General features: G+C 37.8%; 1 protein-coding gene across 4 annotated transcripts in view; it reads right to left on the bottom strand.

Annotated features, from left to right (window-relative positions):
* ppp3r1 (protein phosphatase 3 regulatory subunit B, alpha) overlaps positions 1-25,832 on the bottom strand; it is a 61,214-nt gene that overhangs the window by 14,084 nt on the left and 21,298 nt on the right. For all 4 annotated transcript variants that reach the window (XM_008114920.3, XM_062958561.1, XM_062958553.1 and 1 more), the window contains exon 2: positions 4,806-4,845. In XM_008114920.3, coding sequence (XP_008113127.1) covers positions 4,806-4,845 — 40 coding nt within the window. The remainder of the gene's footprint in view (positions 1-4,805; positions 4,846-25,832) is intronic.

Genomic DNA, 25,832 nt, shown 5'->3' with positions numbered 1-25,832 from the left:
TATAGACACGTCTTGCTTCCAACATTCCCTGGTGTTAATAACCCTAAACTAAAGATGGTTTCCTTTCCCCGAGTAAAGGGGTAGGCCAACTTACTGCTCCAAACAAGAGAGGGTTTCCTGAAGCTCCACCCTTGTAAAACTAACAGAAAAATTGCTATTCTCAAGCTGTGGGTGGTGAGACAGCCTAACAAAATGAGCTGTGACTTATACAGTTCCATCACATTAACAATCAAACATTTGATATATTATATGAATTTCAATTGACCATAAAGGATTCATAGATCCTTATCTTGAAATAAACCTAAAATTCTTGACACAAACATTCTTTTAAATGAATAAGTACATTGGTAAGTACAGAGAGAAACAAGTTATTCATTCCTAGTTCGAATCACAGCTTAGCTATGAATTAATCAGTGGCCTTAATTTATTTCTTTTTTAATCTTCTTAGCCATCTTTTTTGAAAGATGGGCTTTTTCAAGTGATGTACTTTGAGAAAGACCTTACAATGTCAGAAAGAACTAAATTAAAGATGTAGCCAGTAACTTTGGAGTCTAAGTTTCTGATTATTTCTGAAAAACCAAGAAGCCTGATGCAATTAAAACTGACACCGTGGAAAAACAAAATTGCTATAGAAGTTCAATACTCCAAACCTAAATCTTGGCAAAAGATCATGAAAGTTGATAAAAAAAAGATTAAGGGGAGACTTGAAAATATCAGGAAGTCATTCCGTTATTTGTATTCATAGAATCATGGAATCACAGAGTTGGAAGAAACCTTGTGGACCATCCAGTACAACCCCCTGCCAAGCAGAAAAACCGGATTCAAAGCACCCCAGATAGATGGCCATCCAGCCTCTGCTTAAAAGCCTCCAAAGAAGAAGCCTCCACCACACTCCGGGGCAAAGAATTACAGTGCTGAACAGCTCTCACAGTTAGGAAGTTCCTCCTAATGTTCAGGTGGAATCTCCTTTCCTGTAGATTGAAGTCATTGTTCCCCATCCTAGTCTCCAGGGCAGCAGAAAATAGGCTTGCTCCTTCCTCCCTATGACTTCCCCTCACATATTTATACATGGTTACCATGCCTCCTGTCAGCCTTCTCTTCTGCAAGCTAAACATGCCCAGCTCTTTAAGCCACTCCTCATAGGGCTTGTTCCCCAGACTCTCGATAATTTTAGTCTCCTTTCTCTGGTCACGTTCCAGCTTGTCAACATCTCCCTTCAATTGTGGTGCCCAGAACTGGACAAAGTATTCCAGATGTGGTCTGACCAAGGCAGAGTAGAGGGGTAGCATGACTTCCCTGGATCTAGACACTAGACTCCTATTTAAGTGTTTGCAGACCACCTTCTTAATGGTCTTTTCCAAAATCTTGCCCAGTATCAACGTGAGGCTGATCAGACAGTAATTCTTTGTGTCATCCTTTTTTCCCATCTTGAAGATAGAGACCACATTTGTCTCATTCTCCAAGAACTCTCAAAGATGATTGCCAGTGGTACTGAAATGATTCCGCTAGTTCCTTCAATACTGTTGGATGTAGTTGATCCGGCCCTGGGGATTTGAATTTTAGAGCAGCCACGATTTCCTGGACAACTTGTTTCCCTGTTCGGTGTTGGATTTCCCCTAATCCTTCGTCAATTCCATGTTGCTGACAACTTGTTTCCCGATTCGGTGTTGGATTTCCCCTAATCCTTCGTCAATTCCATGTTGCTGAAGTTGAGGATAGCTCTCTTTTTGTGAGAAGACTGAGGCAAAGAAGACATTAAGTAGTTCTGCCTTTTCCCTATCCCGTCATCATTACCCCATCTTATCGTCGCAGAGGTCCTATTACCTCAGTGTTCTTCCTTTTTCTATCAATGTAAGTAAATAAGCCCTTTTTATTGTTTTTAATGTCCCCGGCAAACATGAGCTCATTTTGCGTTTTAGCCTTGCAGACCTTTTCCCTGTAGGAGTAGGTTATTGATTTGAATTGTTCTTTGGTGATTTCTCCCCTTTCCCACTTCTTGTGCATGTCTCTTTTGAATCTTAGCCCAGTTAGACATTCATTCTGTTTTCTCTGCACTTTTTTTTTTCCTCTTTGTTGGCACTGTTTGCAATTGCGCCTTGAGTATTTCACTCTTGAAAAACTCCCATCCATCCTTAACTCCCTTATCTTCTGTACAGTATTGTAGACCAAGGAATGCCGCTCAGTATTTCCTTCATTTTAAGGAAGTCGGCTTTCTTAAAGTCCAGGATCTGGGTTTGACTTGTCTTAGTTTTGACCTTCCTTTGTATCACAAACTGCAGGAGCACATGGTCACTTGCCTCTAAGGATACGACCACTTCGACTGCTTTGATCAGGTCCTCCGTGTTTGTTAGGATGAGATCGAGAGTAGCCGATCCCCTTGTTGCCTCTTCTATCTTTTGGACCATAAAGTTGTCTGCAAGGTGAGGGATTTGTTGAACTTTGTACTCTTGGCTGAGTTTGTTTTCCAGCAAATATCAGGATAGTTGAAATCGCCCATGACTACTACATCTCCTCTTTGTGCCTGTTTGGTCAACTCTGGACAGAAGGCTTCATTGAATTCTTCATCCTTGCTCGCTGGTCTGTAGTAGACGACCACAACGAGGTCTTTTTGAGTCCCAGTTCCCTTTTTATCCAGATGCTTTCAAGCTGGTTACCAGGATTGCAGTCTTGCATCTTTTCTGTGGCATAACTGGTTTTAACATATAAGACTACTCTCCCTCCTCTTCCCGTTGTTCTGTTTTTGTGAAAGAGATTATAGCCCTCCATGGCTATATTTCAGTGATAGGAGTCATCCCACCAGGTTTCAGTGATGCCTATGACATCGTAAGCATGGGATTGTGCTAAAAGTTGGGAGTCATCTTGTTTATTTCCCATGCTCTATGTGTTAATGTAAAGACATGTAAGCCCCTGGGACTTTCCCCTGATCGGTCTACAGTGTTCCCTCACTTTTCGCTGGGGTTAGGTTCCAGGATCACCCGCAATAAGTGAAAATCCGTGAAGTAGGGACACTATATTTATTTTAATATTTATACATTATTTTAGTAGTTATACACTATTTTAAGTCTTATCAACAATCGTAAGTTGATAAATCACTTCCTTCTCCTCTTGTTGCCACTTGGGCGCCTTTTCTCTCCCTTTGGCTTTTCCTTCCTCCCTTCCTTAGGCTGTAAATTGTAATATTTCATGATTTATAATAGTATTTTAGAGTTTATTGAAAAACCGCAAAACAGCAAATCCACGAAAAGTGAACCGCGAAGTAGTGAGAGAACACTGTATTTGGGTTTATTGTGCTATCGCTACTTGTGTTTGTGCAACCCTCCATTTAGCCTTTTTGGCGGTTCCTTGCGGTTGTGGATAACGTATTGTTCACAAGATTGTTATCCCTGTCCCCCTCCCCCGGTGGACCTAGTTTAATATGCGCCTGATGAGGTTTGCCAGTCTATGAGTAAAAAGGTGTTTTCCTACTTATGTCAGGTTCACCCCATCCCTTGCCAGTAGGCCATCCTCCTGGAAAAGCAGGCCATGATCAAGGAAGCCAAAGTGTTCCTCCTGACACCATTTTCTGAGCCAGTTATTGGCCTATACTATTTTTCTGGCCCTTGTATTCTGTCATGTACACCACGTTCCAGATACTTTAGTCTACCTCAAGTATGTTATTTATGTTAAAAAATGGCAGTGTGGATCTGGATAATATGTGAACGGAATTACTATATCAGACTTTCGTCGGTTCAAGGGAAAACATAATTTTATTCCCCCCCCAGTCATCCTATAGCCACATTACTACCACATAGACAGAGTTTTAAAAGATCCCACAATCTCAGGAGCAGCTTTCCTTGAGGATACACAAGAAAGGGAAGGGAAACAGCACATGATGTTTGTTATATTCAGGCCAATTATTTGCCCATGATTATTGAGGTTAAGGAGAAAATCCAAATAACTGCATATACTCATACATAAGTCTAAAGATTTTAATTAAATTTGACCAAAAAGCACCATGGGTTGACGTATTCAAGGAACAATTTAACTCTTATTTAAAAGGAACCATTGAGTGAAGAAAGCTGAGAACTTAGTCAATCACAAAAGAATCTAAAAGAAGTATTGACTCGCTCAACTCACCATGGCATCACTACTGTTTTTTTTTTAACCACTGGTTGGGAAAATGGCAATGAAGGTAGCCAGGGGCAGCTGACCCCCTGAAGTAGTACTGGCACTTCCCCTCTCCAAAGAATGACCCTCGATCCATCCATGAGTCATATCAAAATCCATAATTTTGGCCCAAAATCTTCCCTCAACTTATACGTGATTATACACAATAGGTTTTTCAATATGTCAGCACTCTATAAAGTCTGCATTAATTATGAAATTATAACACTCACTTGCATATTTTAAGTAAACTCTACAATGAAAGGAAATTTCCTTCAGTATTTATTTTTTTCTTTAAAAGGAAATGTGAACCGGTAAAAATTATCCTATCCAGTCTAGGAATGTCTTCAACTCCCTTGCAATTCTCTGGGCTACAGCTTCAAAAAATAATTTTGGAAAGCGCATATGATACTTGGCATGTTGAGAAAGATGTAGGGCTTTTTGAAAAACAAAAAATACAGGTATTTTATATACTGAATTCTGTCTCCTACACATCCTCACATACATAAAGCAATACGTGACGATGTATAGGAGACAGAATTGACATCCTTTCTGTCCTTATGAAATGGTAAATTATGACTGCTAGATTATATTACAATGGTTCAACATAAAGCATTTTAAAAATACAGTAAATTATGTGCATAACTAAGATTTAAACTTACAGTGTGAGCACATTTCCAGTGGGTAGCTTGCCTCATTCCCCTGAAACGAAAAAGAAAAGCATACACTTAAAAATGCAGATTATTTAGAGTCCTTAAGATCTAAGGACTTTATTTCCCTTTGTTTTCATTGTCACATTTTTAACCATTGACAAGGAACAGTATTATACATACGTAATAATAAATTATTAATGGCCATGGCATATTGAATTTTCTTCTGGGAAAGTATGAGAATCTAAGGATAAAATGTATAAATTACACAGACAAATCTAATTCTAATGTTGTACCGGCACTGCTTTCATTCCCATTCTTTTCTATTACAGCTCTTAACTCCCCTAAAATCTGGGGATTTTCTATCAACAGAATTTCTATCAAATTCTGTTGATAGAAATAGTTCCCTCATTAGATTTCTCCTACTGGATTGAACTGAAGAATTATAATCATGAAACAGATAAAAGTGAAAATCTATCAACATTCCATATGAATATACATACACAGATATGTACACACACAAGATATACATAAACGGAAATAATCTGGTACTATATTAATTACCACCCTGTTTCCCCGAAAATAAGACATCCCCAGAAAATAAGACCTAGTAGAAGCTTTGCTGAATTGCTAAATATAAGGCCTCCCCAGAAAGTAAGACCTAGCAAAACTTTTGTTTGGAAGCATGCCTGCTGAACAGAACACCAGAGCATGCAGGATCGATAAATGTACGGACCATAGAATGATAGTAATAAGAAATTTGCTTGTAATGTAAATTCTTTTTCATGAAAGAATAAGATATCCCCTGAAAATAAGACCTAGCACAACTTTGGGATCAAAAATTAATATAAGACACTGTCTTATTTTCGGGGAAACAGGGTAGCTGTGCCCAGCCACGTGTTGCTGTGGCAAAGTATGATGGTATGGGAAATAAAGTATTGAGGAATTAGTGGCAGTTAAGGTAAAGGGTAAACGTTTTCCCCTGACTCTGGGGGTTGGTGCTCATCTCCATTTCTAAGCCGAAGAACCGGCGTTGTCCGTAGACTCCTCCAAGATCATGTGGGATGACTGCATGGAGCGGCGTTACCTTCCCACCGGAGCAGTACTTCATTTGTAATGCACTCACATTTGTACGTTTTTGAACTTCTGGGTTGGGAGAAGCTGGGGCTAACAGTGGGGGCTCTCTCCGCTCCCCCAATTCAAACCTGCAGCCTATCGGTCCAGAAGTTCAGCAGGTCAGCGCTTTAACACGCTGCACCATCAGGGGATATTATTTCCTAAAGGTTGTGAATATACAATATTTCTAATTGTTTGTTTGTTTTTTGTCTGTTGGAGGCAAGTATGAATGCTGCAATTAGGAAAAATGATTAGGATGTAATGTCCTTGCAGCTTTAAAGCCTGGCTGTTTCCTCCCTGAGTGATTTTTTTGTTGAGAGGTGTTAGCTGGCTCTGATTGTTTCCTGTCTGGAATTCCCTTGTTTTCAGAGTGATGTTGTTTGCGATATTTTATGTGCTTCTACTGTCTGTGGCACTGAGAAAACAGAGGATTTGCCAGACTTTGATGGGAATACTTTGTTGGGAGGTGTTAGCTGGCCCTGATTGTTTCCTGTGTGGAATTCCCCTGTTTTCAGAGTGTTGTTTTTTATTTAGTGTTCTGATTTTAGAGATTGTATTGTTCTGTTTTATTATACCACATTAATTTTTATATATTCTGATTTTAGTGTTTTTGAATACTTGGAGCTAGATTGTATTCATTTTCACACTTGACCACAACATAATAAATAATAATAATAATAATAATAATAGTAATGATAGTAATAATAATGACTTTGGTAATACACAGTGCTTCACTCCCTTCTCAGCTTCCTTTCTGGAAGAATCCTTTCTTGGGAGGTGTTAGCTGGCCCTGATTGTTTCCTTTGTGGAATTTCCAATTTCTCTGCTTTCAGACTGTTGGTCTTTATGTACTGTCCTGGTTTTAGAGATTATATTGTTCTGCATTATTCTATCCCAGTAATTATTTCATATTGAAGTAGAATCTCACTTATCCAACATTCACTTATACAATGTTCTGGATTATCCAACGCAGTCTGCCTTTTCATAAGCAATGTTTTTGTAGTCAGTGTTTTAAATTCATTGTGATATTTTAGTGGTAAATTTGTAAATACAGTACAGTAGAGTCTCACTTATCCAACATAAACGGGCCGGCAGAATGTTGGATAAGCGACTATGTTGGATAATAAGGAGGCATTAAGGAAAAGCCTATTAAACATCAAATTAGGTTATGATTTTACAAATGAAGCACCTAAACATCATGTTAGACAACAAATTTGGCAGAAAACGTAGTTCAATACGCAGTAATGCTATGTAGTAATTACTGTATTTATGAATTTAGCACCAAAATATCACGATATATTGAAAACATTGACTACAAAAATGTGTTGGATAATCCAGAACATTGGATAAGCGAGAGACTACTGTAATTACTACATAGCATTACTGCGCATGGAACTACTTTTTCTGTCAAATTTGTTGTATAATATGATGTTTTGGTGCTTAATTTGTATAATCATTACCTAATTTGATGTTTAATTGGCTTTTCCTGAATCCCTTCTTATTATCCAACATATTCACTTATCCTGCCGGCCTGTTTATGCTGGATAAGTGAGACTCTGCTGTATATTGATAATCTTATATTATCTGCTTAGAACTGGATTATATGAGGCCCCTTCTTCACAGCTGTATAAAATGCACACTGAAGTGGATTATATGGTAGTGTGGAGTCAAGATAATCCAGTGCAAAGCAGATAATATAAGATTATAAATGGGTTATATAGCTGTGTAAAAAGGCCTTGAGTCTACACTGCCATATAATCTAGTGCAATCTAGATTAATCTGTGGAAGAGGCCTAAAATCTGCCTGTCCCCTAACTGAACCCTGGCTGTCTCTTGTCCCTTGAGTTGGTTTCTAGGAGACCAAGTGGGCAAAGATTAGCCCTTTAAACTGGCAGCAATTGGATAAAAACAATTATTGCTCTCCCTCTAATTAGGACTTTATTTTTTTTTCTTTTTATTGTATCAACCTAGAGGCGTGGATGATGGGTTGTGTTGTCAAATTTCGAGGTTTGGGGACTTGTAGTTTTGTTGTTTTGTCCAGTGCCCTGATTCCATCACTCTTTTATACATATAGATACAGGCAGTTCCCGCATTGCATACAAAATAGGTTCTGTAGGTTTGCCCTTAAGTTGAATTTGAACAGGTACATCGTTTAAGTGTTTCTCCACCATTGTTTTTGATAGCACAGGGAAGGAATAACAGTCATGTGGTGTTTGTTTGCCCCTGTACAGAAAACTTCACTTTCCCTCTCTGTGGTAATTGGATTTTGAAAATTTTGGATTGTCAAAGAAACAAGATTTGGTAATAAAGTTTCAGTTGAGACACTTTTCTTCCGTGATAACTCTTACAGGAGTGAATTTCCCATCTTTGGGGTAGGTGTTTTCTCACTTCCTGCTGACTCAGGGACAAGTAGTATAGAATCTTTCTAATGGGGATACAGACAGCAGTAAAAATCTCACAGTGGCTCTAACCCCACACGATACTAACCTAAAACAAAATATTAACAGTTGCATAGAGTTCTTCTTTAAACACAACTTGGATAGAAGTTTGTTTTAAAATATTATGTATTTTCACCTGTGCATATAAATGCTTAAACATTTTTAAATACTTCTTATGGTCTCAGCACGCTGCTAGCACCCCAGATCCCAATCCCTCTTAGTACCACCAACCCTCAGGTTTGTAAGTCAGATGTTTGTAACTTGGGGACTGCATGTAGACAGATTTTTGTCAATAATGAAAAGGATTTTTACTTTGTATAGCACTAAACTGTCTGTTGCATTAAATATAATTTGGAACCTCACGTTTCTTCACAATAGCCCTATTAGAGAAAAAAATGCTGTCGCATGAAGCTGTTTCTGAAGGTTATGCAGTATTCAACTAGACTGTAACCATTGGATTGGTAATGGATATGGTGAGCTGGGATCACATTACATCAAATCTGAGATCTCCACTGGGTGCCTACTTGCTTTCAGGCTATTTAAGGTGCCCACTGTGACATATAAACCCTATGCAGAATGGGTTCTTGTTGTCTTTTGGCATCAAGACTTCTCTTACTAGAATCTATTACCATTACTTGTATTTTTCAGGTGACTGTATTTTTTATTGCTTTTAGATATCTTGTATTATTAGGCATTTTATGATTATGTGATCATTTTGAGGTTTCATATTGTATGTGCCCTGCTATATTCAGATGAATGGTCATCCAACACATTTTATGAAGTTAATCTGATCTCTGAAACTCAGTGATATACAGGGTATATCCAATTTAAAAGCTGTATATTCCAACATGTTACAATTACACAAAAGTTATAAATTGTTTAATGAATTCTCAAGTTTTTGTAATAACTTCCGAGTCAGAAAAAAATTCTAAAATATAACTCCACCAATGTAGAATATCTCATTTAGGCCTTATTTTGTGGGGCAGCGAATGACTGCAGCTACGGGTTGCTTTTGGTCTGGAAGAAGCATCTAGCAGTAATCACTTGAAACTCTATGCCCCACCCTTTCAAGTGGTAAGAATTTCATTTATGGGCTGTTTGTGGTTGCAGAGATATAGCAATTTCAAATCGGGTCCATTTTTTAGAAACATCCTGTAATGTTATCCTTCAAACTCCCTGAAAAGTAGATTAGACAGATCTTATCAAAGGGAATCCAGAAAAACTTCAAATGTCTTGCGATCACAGTCTAACACAATCCAGTATATTACCTGAGATTGAATCTCAGATGCAAGTTTAAAAGGAGATAGTTTAATTCTAAATACTGTTCACCTTCCTCATTTGCAGGTTTAACTTTTTTATTAGTGGATGGGATTAACAGGTTCTTTGTAAAAAAAAAAATCTCTAAGGTATGTTAACCATGAAGCATTCCTAAAGAGTTATTTTCCCAAGTTAAAAAAAAATCTTGCATTCCTAATCCTTGCAAAAAATGGAAGGTCTACCATATATCCTGTATAGTCCTAGGATGCATACCTCTTCATTTCTTCTACAGATGCATACATAAATACCACACATATTTCTAGAATATGCACACAGGAACTACGATATTTGTAAAGGCTTTGTAAAGGCTTCCACAAATCCTCTACATTTCCTACAGGTTTTCACTTTCTCATTTCCCTCCTTTAGAACTGGATAGAACAAAAATCAATCTGTGAAGTATACAGTGACACACTTATGTCTCCTTTCATCTTATGCATATTTTAAAACAGAGGTACAGACTCAGCCCTGGTTAGTACTTGGATGGCAGAGGACCAATGAATACCAGCTGCTGTAGGATATAATTCAGGGGAAGCAACTGGCAAAACCACTTCTGAGGAATCCTTGCCTAAGGAAACCCCATGAACTGTATATAATCACAATAAATCAACAGACAACCTGAAGACACAAACACACAAAAAAGAAAACCATAGCTCCCCAGATGTTAACAAAGTATTCCCACTATCTCTGCTACGCATCAGTGGTGGCTGATGAAATGTCAGGTCATAAGACATTAAAGAACCCACAGATTCCCAGTCTTTCTTCAAAGGCTGAGACCAGAATCTTGTCATTTTGAAACACACAAGCAGGTAAAAGAGGAAGTGGGAGGAGAGGAGTTTCTTTATCAAGACTGAATAGTTTTCTTAGATAGGAATCCGAGTAGTCAAACAAAAGGGAAGCAACTACAAAAGAGATTTTCTAAAATGTTTACAACATACAGGATTTTTGTTCTTCCTTCTGCGTCTGTTTCCCCTTTACTTCTCTTTCTCAGTCCCCTTCTACACTACCATATAATCATAGAATCACAGAGTTGGAAGAGACCTCGTGGGCCATCCAGTCCAACCTCCTGCCAAGAAGCAGGAAAATTGCATTCAAAGCACTCCTAACAGACAGCCATCCAGCCTCTGCTTAAAAGCCTCCAAAGAAGGAGCCTCCACCACACTCTGGGGCAGCTCTCACAGTTAGGAAGTTCTTCCTAATATTCAGGTGGAATCTCCTTTCCTGTAGTTTGAAGCAGTTGTTCCACATCCTAGTCTCCAGGGCTGCAGAAAACAAGCTTGCTCCTTCCTCCCTATGATTTCCCTTCACATATGTATACATGGCTATAATGCCTCCTCTCAGCCTTCGCTTCTGCAGGCTAAACATGCCCAGCTCTTTAAGCCGCTCCTCATAGGGCTTGTTCTCCAGAGCCTTGATCATTTTAGTCCATTTCCTACCTGTTCCATTTTATATTCCAGTATTCAAAAACTGGATCAAAAAAGTGATCATTAAAAAATATTTGTATTCAGTTTACTGTTTTTTGTGAGGTTTTTTGTTCTTTTAAGCCAACTAGTTTAAAAGGATTCATGGCCTTCTTGTTGAGTAATTTTAACTTTTTTCAAGCCGTTGGTTTGGGGAACCATCTCTCTATGAACCAGAAAAAGAAAACTAGTCTGGGTTACAAACCCAATAACGTGCTTTTTATTTTACTAATTAACATAGGGTACTGGTCAGAATATTGAAACAAAATGGATAACAAAAGGAGACCTCAAGCAGTGTAGTTTTTCTAACCTGACACTTAAAGGTTGGTATTTAGATCTCTGAAAACCAGATGACAGTAAGAGAGGTCTACAGCTGACAGATATTTAACCTGGAGAGCAGTTGTCTATGACTCACAAACTATTTATAACCATGAAGAGAAATCAACTTAAGACTTGGCTGTTATACACAAATCTAATCCAGCAATAGACTTCCAACATTGACAAATAATTTTTTAAATTATGTGCATATTTTAAGGAGATGCATAATATAGTTACAGATATAAATTTATTACTTTCAGCACACATACAAATTGCTAGAAATACAAATGGAATATTATGTCCCATTTTAAGATCACTAAAGACCAATACCACTACAGGCAGTCCCCAAGTAACAAACCTCTGACTTATAACACACACACATAAATACATACACATATACATATATGGCTGGAGTTAAATTTAAAGAATTATTTATTTATTTTATTTATTTATTTACAACATTTATATCCCGCCCTTCTCACCCGAGGGGACTCAGGGCGGCTTACAAAAATTGGCAAAATTTAATGCCCAAAATACAATCATAAAAACAAAACAATAACAGATCTATTAATAACATTAAAACACATTATAAAACCTTAAAAACGTATATATAATTAATTCTATTCGTCCGAGATCCTCATTCTACATCCTTAAATCAGTCCATGTCAACTTTGTCATTTACTCATCAAAAGCTTGGGCGCATAACCATGTTTTCACAGCCCTTCTGAATCCCAGCAGGGTAGGAGCCTGTCGGATATCTCCAGGGAGGGTGTTCCACAGCCGGGGAGCCACCACCGAGAAGGCCCTGTCCCTCGTTCCCACCAGCCGCGCCTGTGAGACAGGTGGGACCGAGAGCAGGGCCTCTCCAGATGATCTTAGTGATCTTACTGGTTCATAGGAGGAGATACGTTCGGACAAGTAGATTGGGCCAGAACCGTTTAGGGCTTTATAGGTCAAGACCAGCACTTTGAATTGGGCTCGGTAGCATATCGGCCAGTGGAGCTGGCTTAGCAGGGGGGTTGTGCGCTCCCTGTAAGCTGCCCCAGTTATTAATCTGGCTGCCGCCCGTTGTACTAGTTGGAGCTTCCGGGCCGTCTTCAAAGGCAATCCCACGTAGAGCGCGTTGCAGTAGTCCAAACGAGCTGTAACCAGAGCGTGGACCACCGTGGCCAAGTCAGACCTCCCAAGGAACGGGCGCAGCTGGCGCACAGGCTCAGTGATGAGTCCAGGAGAACCCCCAGGCTGCGAACCTGTGTCTTCAGGGGGAGTGCGACCCCGTCCAGCACAGGCTTTAACCCTATTCCCTGTTCAGCCCTGTGACTGACCAGGAGGACTTCTGTCTTGTCTGGATTCAATTTCAATTTGTTAGCCCTCATCCAGTCCGACACAGCGGCCAGACACCGGTTCAGGACCTGAACAGCCTCCTTAGCGACAGGTGGGAAGGAGTGACAGAGCTGGACATCATCTGCGTACAGATGACACAGCACACCGAAACTCCGGATGATCTCTCCCAACGGCTTCATGTAGATGTTAAACAACATGAGAGACAATACAGAGCCCTGCGGGACCCCACAAGACAAGGGTTGTGGGGCCGAGCAGGTGTCCCCCAATGACACCATCTAGGAACAACCCTCCAGAAAGGACCGGAGCCACTGCAAAGCAGTACCCCCGAGCCCCATCCCGGCAAGGCGCCCCAGAAGGATACCGTGATCGACGGTACCAAAGGCCGCTGAGAGGTCCAGCAGAACCAGCAGGGACACACTCCCCCTGTCCAGTTCCCGGCGTAGATCATCGACTAAGGCGACCAAGGCTGTCTCGGTACCATGCCCCGGCCTGAAGCCGGATCCAGATAATCGGTATCTACCAAGAATGCCTGGAGTTGTGCAGCCACCACACGTTCCACGACCTTGCCCAAAAAGGGGAGATTGGAATGTACCTGTTCTAACTTACATACAAATTCAGCTTACACAAACTTACAGAACCTATCTTGTTTATAACTTGGGAGACTGCCCGTATTCCAAAAGGTTTTTTAAAGCCCAGATACATCTAAAAGCAAGTCAGAGTAGTAGATAAAACAATTTTACGCAGCAAACACATCTTAAAAACACGCAGTAATCTAGCTTGGTTCCTAGGAATAACCTAATAGAACTGAAAATGAAAGTTCAGTTTGATAGGTTAGTCATCCATTATCTATTTAGCGAACCTTTGGCAAAAATTAGTTATTAGAACTGGTGCATAAGGAATGAACATCAAGTCAACTTCTCACTGAACCACTAAGTAATTGATTGAAAATGTGTATGGCCTACTAAACGGAACTATATGTTTGATACGTGATGGAATCAAGAGTCCAAGGAATGTGATTGAATACAGTGAAGCAGTATTTGAGGAAATACAGTATAGTTCGGCCTAAAAAGGAAATATATCATTGTGTCTCATCCGTTGCTTCCCCCCCCCCCCCATCTCAACGGGTTTCTATGCATTTAAGCTGTAGGCTTGAAAATCTCAGTCTAGGGTTCAACAATGAAGGGAGTCACATAGAACTATTATATATTTCCTAGTGAGGGACTCAAAGTACTGGATTATTGGCAAAGGATATTGATCATGGAAGGTACATATACAATTGTGGTTGCTATGTGCCTTCAAGTCATTTCTATCTTATAATGGCCCTAAGGCAGTAGTTCTCAACCTGTGGGTCCCCAGATGTTTGTCCTTCAACTCCCAGAAATGCTAACAGCTGGTAAATTGGCTGGGATTTCTGGGAGTTGTAGGCCAAAACACCTGGGTAACCAAAGGTTGAGAACCACTGCCCTAAGGTGTTTTCTAGACAAAATTTCTTCAGATGCAGCTTTCCCTTGCTTCCCTCTGAGCATGAGAGAGTGCAGCTTTCTTGAGATCACTGAATGGATTTCCTTGGCCAGGTTGGAATTCAAATTTTGGATCTCCAGTGTTGTAGTTTAATGCAAAAACCACTACATCATACTGACCCCTAACTCATTCTAAGAATGCCCCACATTGATCTTCATTCTTTCTACGAAGTCACTGAGGTGGATGGTAATGAGCTTGATAAATCTGTCACTGCAGTATTGTGTCATCTACAATTTACAGTGAATTTTATTAACGTAAGCTACTTTATTTAACATTAAGTCAGTGCTATTTTGCTGAACAATGAACTGGCTGCACTCCCTTGCAATGAGTACAAATGTCCCTAAGAACATTTATACATGTTAAGAACATTTTAAACCAGTATCTCAATATTGCAACAACATTTTTAACATTCCTTGTAATATGTTGTACATTTGTCTTATTTTTTAAAAAAGCAATTACCATATATACTCGAATATAAGCCGACTCGAATATAAGCCGAGCCATCTAATTTTACCACAAAAAAACTGGGAAATCATTGACTCAAGTATAAGCCGAGAGTGGGAAATTTCAGAAATAAAAATAGATACCAAAAATTTCATTAATTGAGGCATCAGTAAGTTAAATGTTTTAAATATTTACATCAAGCTCTAATTTAAGATAAGACTGTCCAACTCTGATCAAATCATTATTCTCATCTTCTTCAATGTAAATGTGCTTATGTATCCTTTTAATAATAATAAGAGTAAAATAACACATGTAATAATAATAATAAATACAGGAAAATAATACATGTAATAATAGAGTAGAATAACAAATGTATTATTAATAATAAAAATAGAGTAAAATAAATGTAATAGTAGCAACAATAAGAGTACAATAATAAATGTAATAATAATAGAGTAAAAGAATAAATGTAATAATACTAATAATAATAGAGAAAAATAATAAATGTACCATATATTCTCAAGTATAAGCTGACCCAAATATAAGCCAACCAGGATCCTCACCCAAGTATAAGCTGAGGGGGCTTTTTTAGTCCTAAAAAAAGGGCTGAAAAACTAGGTTTATACTCGAGTATATACAGTATATTGAATTACATGTGACCTCAAAATCTAACTCACTGTTTTATTAGGATTACTGAAAATTCAGAAACATTGTAGTAGTGTTTCTATTTGGCTCTTCCCAACTAATAGATCTATACAGGCACCTGTATTTATCTACAGCTAATGAATCTACAGAGAAGAGCAGCAAGAAAGAAATCCTAATAAAGAACAGAAGAAAGATTATATATATTTACTAGAGAATAGTACGTTGAACTGAAAATATGAGAGATCAATTATAGCCAGAAAAGAAGAGCTGATGATGTATGGTATTTGGTGGATTTCTTAAGACTAAAATAATGAATTACCCTAGCAGTAAATGCAGCAGAAGATAGGGTCTACTAAACTCAGTTTTGAACTGACACACATGGCCTCATTCAATATTAACCTCCACCACTTCCCATTAAAAGAAAGACTACAGAGAATTAGACTGTTTTTTCCAATCTCAAAATTTGGCAGAGCAAAAAGAAGATATGTTAGCGCCAAAGACACAAACTTACAGAGGGAGGTTGCAGATGAAAGTACTACTTTACTTCCAAGTACCCTTTCCAGGAAAGCATAGCTTATGAACTTTGTGTTCCACCTTCAAAATAATTTTAGCTATAGTGTTTATATCCTGCAAATTCCAAAGCTGCTTGCTAACAAAGGCTGATATGTGGGTTAATAAGGGCAAATCCAGTACCATTCACAATCACAAAAACAGTCCACTGGGACTAACTAGTCTAGCCTTCTGTTTTCACAGTGACCAGATGACCCAGTAGGAAACCCACAAACAAGACATGATTAAAATGCTTTCCTTTTATTCATGTTACCTAGCAACTGATATTCAGCATACTATCTGATACTGGAGCTAATATATAGCTATCATGATAAACAGCCATTAACAGCCTTTATACTCCATGACTTGGTCAGATCCCCCTTTAAAAGTTATAACAATAGCACCAAAATCTATAGTTTTACCATGGGCTATGAGGAATACTTCATTTCCTTCATGACATAGAAGCTATCAATCATAGTGTGTGAAACTGAAAAGCAGCATCCTTTTTGCCTACACACACAACAAACAATTCAGATATTAGCCCCAGAGAAATAATGTCCCATACATAGCAGAAAGCTGATTCTAAAGGGGCTGAAAGCACAAGAACAGCCTTAGGAGGTCGCATGAGACATCAGGGTCTCAGTTTTCCCACCCATCTCAGTTTATTTATTAGTAGTTTGGGTGCCGGGTGTTGCCTGGGTTATTTGAAAAAGTCAGCTTTTTAATTGTACAAAATTCATAAGGTTGTGGATTAACTACAACTGACATCATGTCAGGTTAACCCCCAGAAATTCCATCACATAAATAATTTCAGTTATTCAATTACATTTTCAACCAGTTTGAATTAAACTAAACCAGACATGTTCCTGTCATATAATCCTTCCTGGTGGAATCCACCATAGTTTATTGTGACATATAATCAATGATGTGTAGCAATTGCTCTCCAAACAAGTGAGGAAATCTGATTCAGAAGCAGTTTCTATTGCTGGAAAGCACGTGCTAACATCTGGTTCACAAGTCACAGCAAACTATTAAAGCTGTATGACAAAAATAATGTCTGTGAAGGAAGAGGAAACCTACAACTCCAAAAACTGGATTATCATATAAATTGAACTAGTTTGCTTCTGGATAAGTAGAAGTTAAGGTGTCAACAGGATTGAGAAACTGAAGATTATAATGTGAAATATTTCTGCATGAGTTAATTACATTTTTATTGATGACACTCTCATAAATGACCTTCAGGAATTCAAATAAAGATTAATACCTCTTGAACAGAGCATTTAAAAAAGTAGACATCAGAGATAATGAGGCAAGGCAAAGGGGATTGCAGGATTTAAGATTATAGCCAGGATCAGGTCAGGTTAAAGCTGTTATAGCATTCAGGCACTGTGGCACTTCACAACTAGACTGCAAATCATTGTTGCTGCTTATAACACTTTTTATTTTTATTTTTGCATTGCAGCAGTAAAATACATTGTCAGCATGTATTCAGAACGGTTGGGAATGTTCTGACAGCACTTGAGATTTTGAAGTCCAGCAAGTATTTTGCAATGAAATGCATGATTGGGAAAACTCTTTCACATGCATGCAGACACACACAGAGATTTTCTGCAATTATTTCCCAAAATAAACTCTCATAGCAGTCTTCTTGTGATGTATAGCAGATGTAATGTTTTCTGTGCAAAACTGATTGAAATCAACTAGTAAATATTCATAAGCCATATTGTGTGACCTCTGTTTTTATTCATTTAGTAAAACTACAACTCTGAAGCAGTATTTACTGCCATGAATCTTGGCCAGGGAAACATGGGGAAGAAATCACTCAAGAGGATATAATTTCCTCTATTGTTATCTCATTTATTCTTTATCTTTCACAAATATACATTTTTCTTGTTTCTGTTTTGGTTACTCTATAGATCATTTGTGCTGAATTGAGTTAGTTTTATTTTCTGGGGAGAAATGTGCCCAGATGAAGTTGTTCTTAGAATGCTCCTGCACAGGGAAGGGGGTGATTCTTCCACTCTCTGCTGCCCCTAGAGCCACCTGCCTCACTGTCTCAAATGATCTTCTAAAACTCTGAAGTAGAATTTTAAGGAACATGCGGGACGGTGAAATTAGTGAAGGTCTAACCATTTACTTTATACAACAGTGAGAAGAAAACTGATCTCTAAATATTGATTACAGGAATTTCATAGTTTTTCTAGGGCATCCTTTCATGGATTAAAACAGTCCTTTTTAAAATATTCAACAAGGTTTATATGAACCAATCCCGAGTCTTGTGAAATGAAAGGATGAATAAACCTTGGCAAAAGGTATGAAACAGTCAAGGTAGATGTAAAACTGAATTGAACCCTTAGTTGTGTCAGTACAGTTAAAGAGAATAATCATAAACACTCACTGGGTTGCTATGAGTTTTCCAGGCTGTATGGCCATGTTCCAGAAGTATTCTCTCCTGACATTTCGCCCACATCTATGGCAGGCATGCTCAGAGGTTATGAGAGGTTGCATTTTTGGAAGCTGGGGAGAAGGAGTTTGCAGAAACTGGGAATTAATTCAACCAGTATTATATGTTCTGCTCAGAAAGATACACCTGAGAGCTAACGTGCAAATCAAGGGGCGTTTTACAATACAAAAATTATCCTAAAGTATGAGAAGTTCAGCCAAAGAAAATCTGCTGATGAATGGCCTAATCGAAGTCTACATGAACCATATCAAAATGTGTAGCTACTGTAGCAGGACCTAAGCAAACTGTTCAGAATCCTCAATTATCTCCTCAGTTAAAGCTTGTTGTATCGTCTTAATTTGGAAGGGCTCCACCTTTACAAAAAAAAGTAATAGTATAATGCCCAATATTCCTTAGGCGTGGTTACGTTACACAGGCTAAAATAATATTTATCTAGATTTACTTGCATGGTTAATTCTGACCAGATCAAATGGCCTACTTCACAAATCTAGTTAACTACAGAGTTGTAGCATTGATGTTGTGGTCTCTGACAATAATCAGCACATCAGTATAATCATAAGTATGGCTAAACCAAAATGGTAACTCTGTGAATTCAACTACTTTATATAGTCAGGAAAGCTGGAACTGAAAATAATAATTTCCCTCTTCTTCTCAGCAGAAAGAATATCTTACTGTACAGCAGTGGTTCTCAACCTGTGGGTCCCCAGGTGTTTTGGCCTACAACTCCCAAAAAATCCCAGCCAGTTTACCAGCTGTTAGGATTTCTGGGAGTGGAAGGCCAAAAGATCTGGGGACCCAAAGGTTGAGAACCATTGCTATACAGTGTGACAGAAGTCAGAGAAGAATGGGCAGCTACATTAGCACTATACTAAGTAGTCCACAGTATTATTAGTCTGTCAACCCCAGCACCTTCTCTCCTTTTTTTAGAAGAGGGCAATGCCACAGAGAGGGGAAGTGAGACATTTAGGCAAGTGAAACACGAGCAGAACAAGCATCTTGCCAATGGTGAGGATAAGCAGAATAGGTTTAAAATTGGATCTATTAAAATTGAAAAATGCAGCCTGGTTTTGAACCAGAGGAAAAATACTCACATGTGGGGAAACTGGCTAAGCCAGTAAACTGTTGAACACGTATATTTGCATCTCTATTGTCCTGCAAAAGGTGTACATATCTGAACCATATTCTTACTCAGTTACATGAGAAAACTTGGGAAAAGTCATTCTTTCATCTAAATTACTTCATAAATAGTTGAAGGTAATATGGGAATAACCTTAGGGAAAATCCTTAAGCACTTGCAGCAAATTTTGCAATCAATGTATCCCTACCACTCGGATATTGTTTAGGAATCCTTAATGATTTTATCTAAGGACTTTATTGATTGCACTTATGGGACTGATATTAATTATGGTTTATTTTACATCTGTAGCCGTTGCTGCATTTTATTGAATGTTAACTTTTATGATGTTATATTATCTGCTATTGCTTTTGTGTTTTGTTTATGCACTTGTATTTTTTATGTTGCACTATTGAGTGCTTTTGTGTGCCTCCCTGAGTGGTGGGGTATAAATAAACATTTATTATTATTATTATTATTATTATTATCATCATCATCATTTTTATGTCTGTAGAATAAAATTGAACAGACACCTACGGATTTATCTGGGAGAACAAATATTTTAGTTATGTTGACACTGATGTGTTAGCAAAGCAGTGCTCAACATGTTATGAGGAACTTCATATAGTAAATACTATATACTTTTCTAAACACATTTCTCAAGACTTCTTAGGACCCCTCCACTTAAGAGTTCACCAGAGCAACATTCATATATGGCAAGGAGGAAGGCAAATTGATAAAAACAGTAGCAGTTCCAAGGAAGCCATAATTAATCTATATTATCGGCTAATTATGCAATGAAAGACAACTGAAATATACGCAACTGGTCTATTTCCATATACCACCAGTGGAATTCATTTTAAAACCTGCAAACTTTATCCCCGCTTTCTCTAAAAAAAAAAAAAAAAAAAAAAGCTTTGCAGGTCTCTAAGGGTGTTGAGATTCAAGGAGGAGAAGGGGAACTCCAGTATATGAACAGATATCTTGTCAGGCAACATTCTATTAAATCTATTTTACTTCTTATCATGAACAAATCAGCCTCCTTTTGCAGGTAGGTGCCTTACTTGTTATTTTCCGAAGTAAAAATTAGGTTGCTCTATCAGCGGTGACTCGCCTTCTCTGGAGGTTTTTAAGTGGAGGCTGAATAGCAATCTGTCCGGGTGCTTTGATTGTGTGTTCCTGCATGGTAGAATGGGATTGGCTCTTGTGGTCTCTTCCAACTCTATGATTCTTTAGGGAAGTTGCTTGATATTTAGTGATTGATTTTTCGGTGGCAGGTGAAAATATTCTTTTTCAGGATTTTTAATCTGGAATTGAAACTGTTTTAAGTGTTACTTTACCTTTCTTCTTTTGATTGCCTTTTGTTCATATCATTTTGTTGAGTGCTTCCCTGGGACTGTTCTACACTTATTTGTTGTACGGGATTCAGAAATGCCAACACATTATGCTGATTTGCCAATGTGGCTGTGCAAATCTCTATGCAAGCCTCAGCTCTTCATTTGTAAGATAGTCTACCTCACCAAGTTGTTTGAGGGGGGGGGGGGCTCATAAAATAAAATGAACTACTTCTAATTTTATTTAACTCACTGAGAAATGCTGCGGCTGCTGGCGGCTGCTGGCGGTGGACCTGCCTGGTATTGGTGTTGGACCTGCCTGGCGTTGCTGCTGCAGATGTAATATAATAAATGTGTTACAACTCTCTCCTTTTTATAAAATATGAGACATGTGCATATTAAAACCTTATCTTTCCTAATTTTTATAGATTCAAGGCTTATTCTTCTCCTCACTGCTGTGTATCCTATTGACTTGCTAGTATAATTTACTGTAACACCAGCTTTTAAAAGACAGAGCTCAATAGACCTTTCAATGTCACTTGGAATGTATGAGTGATAATGTCAAATACAGCTAACTATTCAAGTAAACCAGTTAATAGTCCACAATGTTCAAGGTCTTAAAAAATGGTGCCCCATGTAGTCAACACTACACCTATACAACAGGAACATGTTTTGAATTATAGCTATATCCACAGAAGACTTTTGTACATGTAGGGAATTATTACAGCTCCCAATCATTCCCATTAGATCCGAATAATTTGTGTTATTCTATGGTCTTAAATGCGTTAAATCTCAAGAAAAACAGTCTCATATAACGTTTTGTTCAACTTGAAATAGTTATAAAAATGTTTCAAGAATACTACAAGATTTCCTAATAAGATGATGAACACTGTAGCATTGCAAAAGAACCCTTGACCATGGATATTGACAACTGTGAGATTTCAATGCCTTACTCATGTCACAGGCATAGAACACGTCAGCCATTCTTTAACATACCTTTTACTTTCAAGTTATATCCATGAATAAAAAGACTTTAAACCAAACTGTTAATTCTCAACTTTTCCAAAAACAGTAATAAATGTGTAAATATTTTTAGTGCAGAGACATCCACTACAATTCACTAGCCTCCGTGTTTTTTCATTTTGCCTCTTTCAAAGCTTAATTTACAATAAAGATAATTTAGTCATTGCACTCAATTGGATGAAGAGACATGGACTAGTGAAGATTTTATATATTATCCGAAAAATGTACACAAGAATCCGAGAATGTACACAATGAGAAGGGTACTTTCATTCCAGCACCTTTGAATTACACAATATGCATCAGAAGGTTCACAGTAAACGTTCTTGGATATTTACTGAAAAAAGATAAGTATCACTAAGAGCTACTTTGAGAAAACCTTTGGGTTGTATGAATTGCTGCAGATCCAAATGAATTAATTATGTTAATCAATAGAAAAAATGCTTTGCCAGCAACCCCACTACGTTTTTAAAAAGAGCACAGATCAATTAGTTTGCTCCCCAAAATGGAAATGATTTTGAATTTTGGAAAAAGCTTTCAAACAGTTTCCAGAAGGTGGAAAATATTGTTGTCTATTTATGAAAGGCTTACCCTAACTGAGTGTTTCATTTTCCATGCGCAAATTGTAAGTTTTTGTTACACTAACTGATGTAACTGCTCTTTTTTGTAGTACAGTACTGTATTAGAAGCTACTCCTATTCATTCTGATTTTTATCCCAAGAACCAAAAAAAGAATGCCCAGAAACACATCTATTTCATTAACTGGCAGTCAACCTAACACCCAAGTATTCTAGAACAGCAGAGAAAGGCACTACTGGTGGTGCGTCCCCATCCCCCCGTCCCGAACCATCATCACCCCAAGGCCTGTGGAAAAGTCACTCTTATGAATAGAAATGCAAAGAGTTTGGGGTTGTTTTTCGTTCTTTTTCTGATGGAGTGAATTCAATTTGTAAAAAGCTCTAGCTTCTTTCTTTACATCCAGGGATAAAAGTCCTCTCGAGGAGATAGGGCAGGGTACAAATAAAGTATTATTATTATTATTATTATTATTATTATAATATTATTATTATTATTACTATTATGCAATACTGAAACACAGAACTCTTTGTATCAGATCCTAAGAGGGAGAAAAAACTACCCATCAAGAAAATTTTTACATAAAATGCAACTTTACTAACAAAATTAGAAGTGACAATGGAGGTTTTAATGTACTACTGGTGTAAATATTATATCATGAAAATGATGAAGAAATCATAATTTAAAGAAACAGTCGACCTTACAGAGAGGTGGTCATATTTAGATGAAATAGTATAGATGACATGATCTACAGCAGCTCAGCAAATGTTTTACTATTTAAAAAACTAAAGTAATTAAAAGAAGGTTTGTATTCTAAATCAAGCCCTTAACATTCATTATATACGGCAACTCAGATTTGTCGTTGTATATGGATATCATCTTAGGATATTGCTAACTAGGTAGTGATTAATTAGGTATAGGGTTTCAAATAAGTTGTGTCAAATCTACCATACCATATTACAATAGATGCTCCATTAATTGTCACCCATGGGGAATGGTAGATACTGGATAAGCTTGATTTCTGGATAAATGAGAACCTATGATATACTGATGTATATGTCAAAGGGCAGGTTTGTGGGTCAAAATTATGCATTTTGATATGATCCATGGATAAGTCAAGCGTCATTCTGCAGAGAGGGGAAAACAGAAATGCCACTTCAAAGAGCCAGCCCCACCTGGCTGCCACCACCCTTTCCCCACCCAGGCAATCAAAAATCCCAGAAGTGGCTCCATAATGGAGGAGGTAGAGGAGACTGGTGATTGTTTTAGGTTAACCCAGGATGGACTGAACTCTTTCCTTTGGCAGTATAGCCAGAAAAGGGAATGATGCATTAAGGTACAGTATTCACACTGGTCCATGGAGAAGTCGACTCAAGTTTTTTGGATTAATTTTCTTAAAATTTTTAAACATATACATGAGTATATAGGGTTGTTTAAATATAATCTACATCTACATGTATCTATCTTCTATACCTATACCTATGTATATAATCCTTTGCAAAATTAGAAAAAAAGTATTGTTTCCACATATGCCAGTCACAAGAAAGCATTCTTTTAACTAACCTATATACAGCTGACTTCAGTTAGTGAAATTTCAAATACAAAGTGAAGTTTTTTTGATACTAAAACTTGAAAGCTTTCATTACAAAATGACTGAATAATCTGCATTTATTCTGTTTTAAGAAAGTTCCTCAACTTGAACTGAATTTCAGGAAAATGATTAGCATTAAGAGATCAGGCATGATCTCTGAAAGTTTACATATACAGTAGAGTCTCACTTATCCAAGCCTCGCTTATCCAAGCCTCTGGATAATCCAAGCCATTTTTGTAGTCAATGTTTTCAATATATTGTGATATTTTGGTGCTAAATTCATAAATACAGTAATTACAACATAACATTACTGTGTATTGAACTACTTTTTCTGTCAAATTTGTTGTCTAACATGATGTTTTGGTGCTTAATTTGTAAAATCATAACCTCATTTGATGTTTAATAGGCTTTTCCTTAATCCCTCCTTATTATCCAAGATATTCGCTTATCCAAGCTTCTGCCGGCCCGTTTAGCTTGGATAAGTGAGACTCTACTGTATCTTGAAATCATTGTGAAAGAGCATCAGCTTCACCAAATGCTGGCCACCATACTTAGTATTGCTTGTGCTGTACTCCTAGCAAAACACTTATTATACTATTCCACATGTTGCTTACTTATCTGTATGATTCAAATTCAAGATCAATTACAATCATATACAAATTATATGTGCACAATAAAATTAGGATTTTTGAAAGGTGGTTCAAATTAGCATTTCCCATTTCATTAATTTATCATTCACTCCTTTGTGGGCATGTTATTATGTTTCATTTCCACCAAGGGAAATTACTTCATTTCACAAACAAAGCTCCATCATTGTCTCATAGTGATGTAAGTGTATGCACAGAGGGCGAGGAATACCTATCAAACATTGTGCCTGAGATTTTCATATAACAAGAGTGGGACACGGGACACGTACAACTCAATGGCTACGTGCAGCACCCAAAGCTGCTTGAGACTTCCATGTAGGAGGAAGATGGGAAAGCTCTTAGCCTAGTGGTTCTCAACCTGTGGGTCCCAAGGTGTTTTGGTCTACAACTCCCAGAAATCCCAGCCAATTTACCAGCTGTTAGGATTTCTGGGGAGTTGGAAGGCCAAAACACCTGGGGACCCACAGTTTGAGAACCACTGTCTTAGCCAAAAAGAAATCCTTGTCCTCCCTAATGTTAGAAGCCATGGTTGGCTTCTGGTTTAAAGAAAGATCCTGTCCTGTTTTTTAAAAAATAGAACAGAAAATGAAACTGTCCCCAAATCCTAGGGAATATGAGGGCATTGCAGTAAAATTAAGCTACATTACATAACAAAATTTTAAATGAGTAGGTACAGCCATCAAAGCCTCATGGAGAATCAGTGCAGCCCCCAATGCCAGATAGTTGTCCACTTTTGCTTCATACTAGAAGAACAGAGTCAATGGAATGAAATCGTTCTAGGAAAGTGCCTTGTAGAATTTTTAAAATGATTATAATCACTGCAAGAGTTTCTTGAAAATCATTCTGTTTTGGAAATGTTAGATTGCTGTTTAATTATGCTAAACTCATGAAAGATCAATTATTTTGCAAAACACTTTCATTACTTCACTAGAAGTAAGTCACAAATGAAAATAGAGTCAACTAACAGAAGGCTTTAGAATTTCAGGCAAATTCCACAACAGACCTGAACAGTACACCACTAGCCTGTTCTTTATATCTGGCATCTTCCATGTACAAACAAGCTCCAAACAGACTGGATGTGAGGTAGTGGGAAGGAAACAGCAACTTGTAAAATACTAACAAACATTCATAAAGCAACAATGCTT

Source organism: Anolis carolinensis, chromosome 1 (genome assembly GCF_035594765.1).
Source record: "Anolis carolinensis isolate JA03-04 chromosome 1, rAnoCar3.1.pri, whole genome shotgun sequence".
NCBI classification, from domain to species: Eukaryota; Metazoa; Chordata; class Lepidosauria; order Squamata; family Dactyloidae; genus Anolis; species Anolis carolinensis.
Note: the sequence above shows the minus strand (reverse complement) of the source record. Positions and strands in the feature narration are given on the sequence as shown.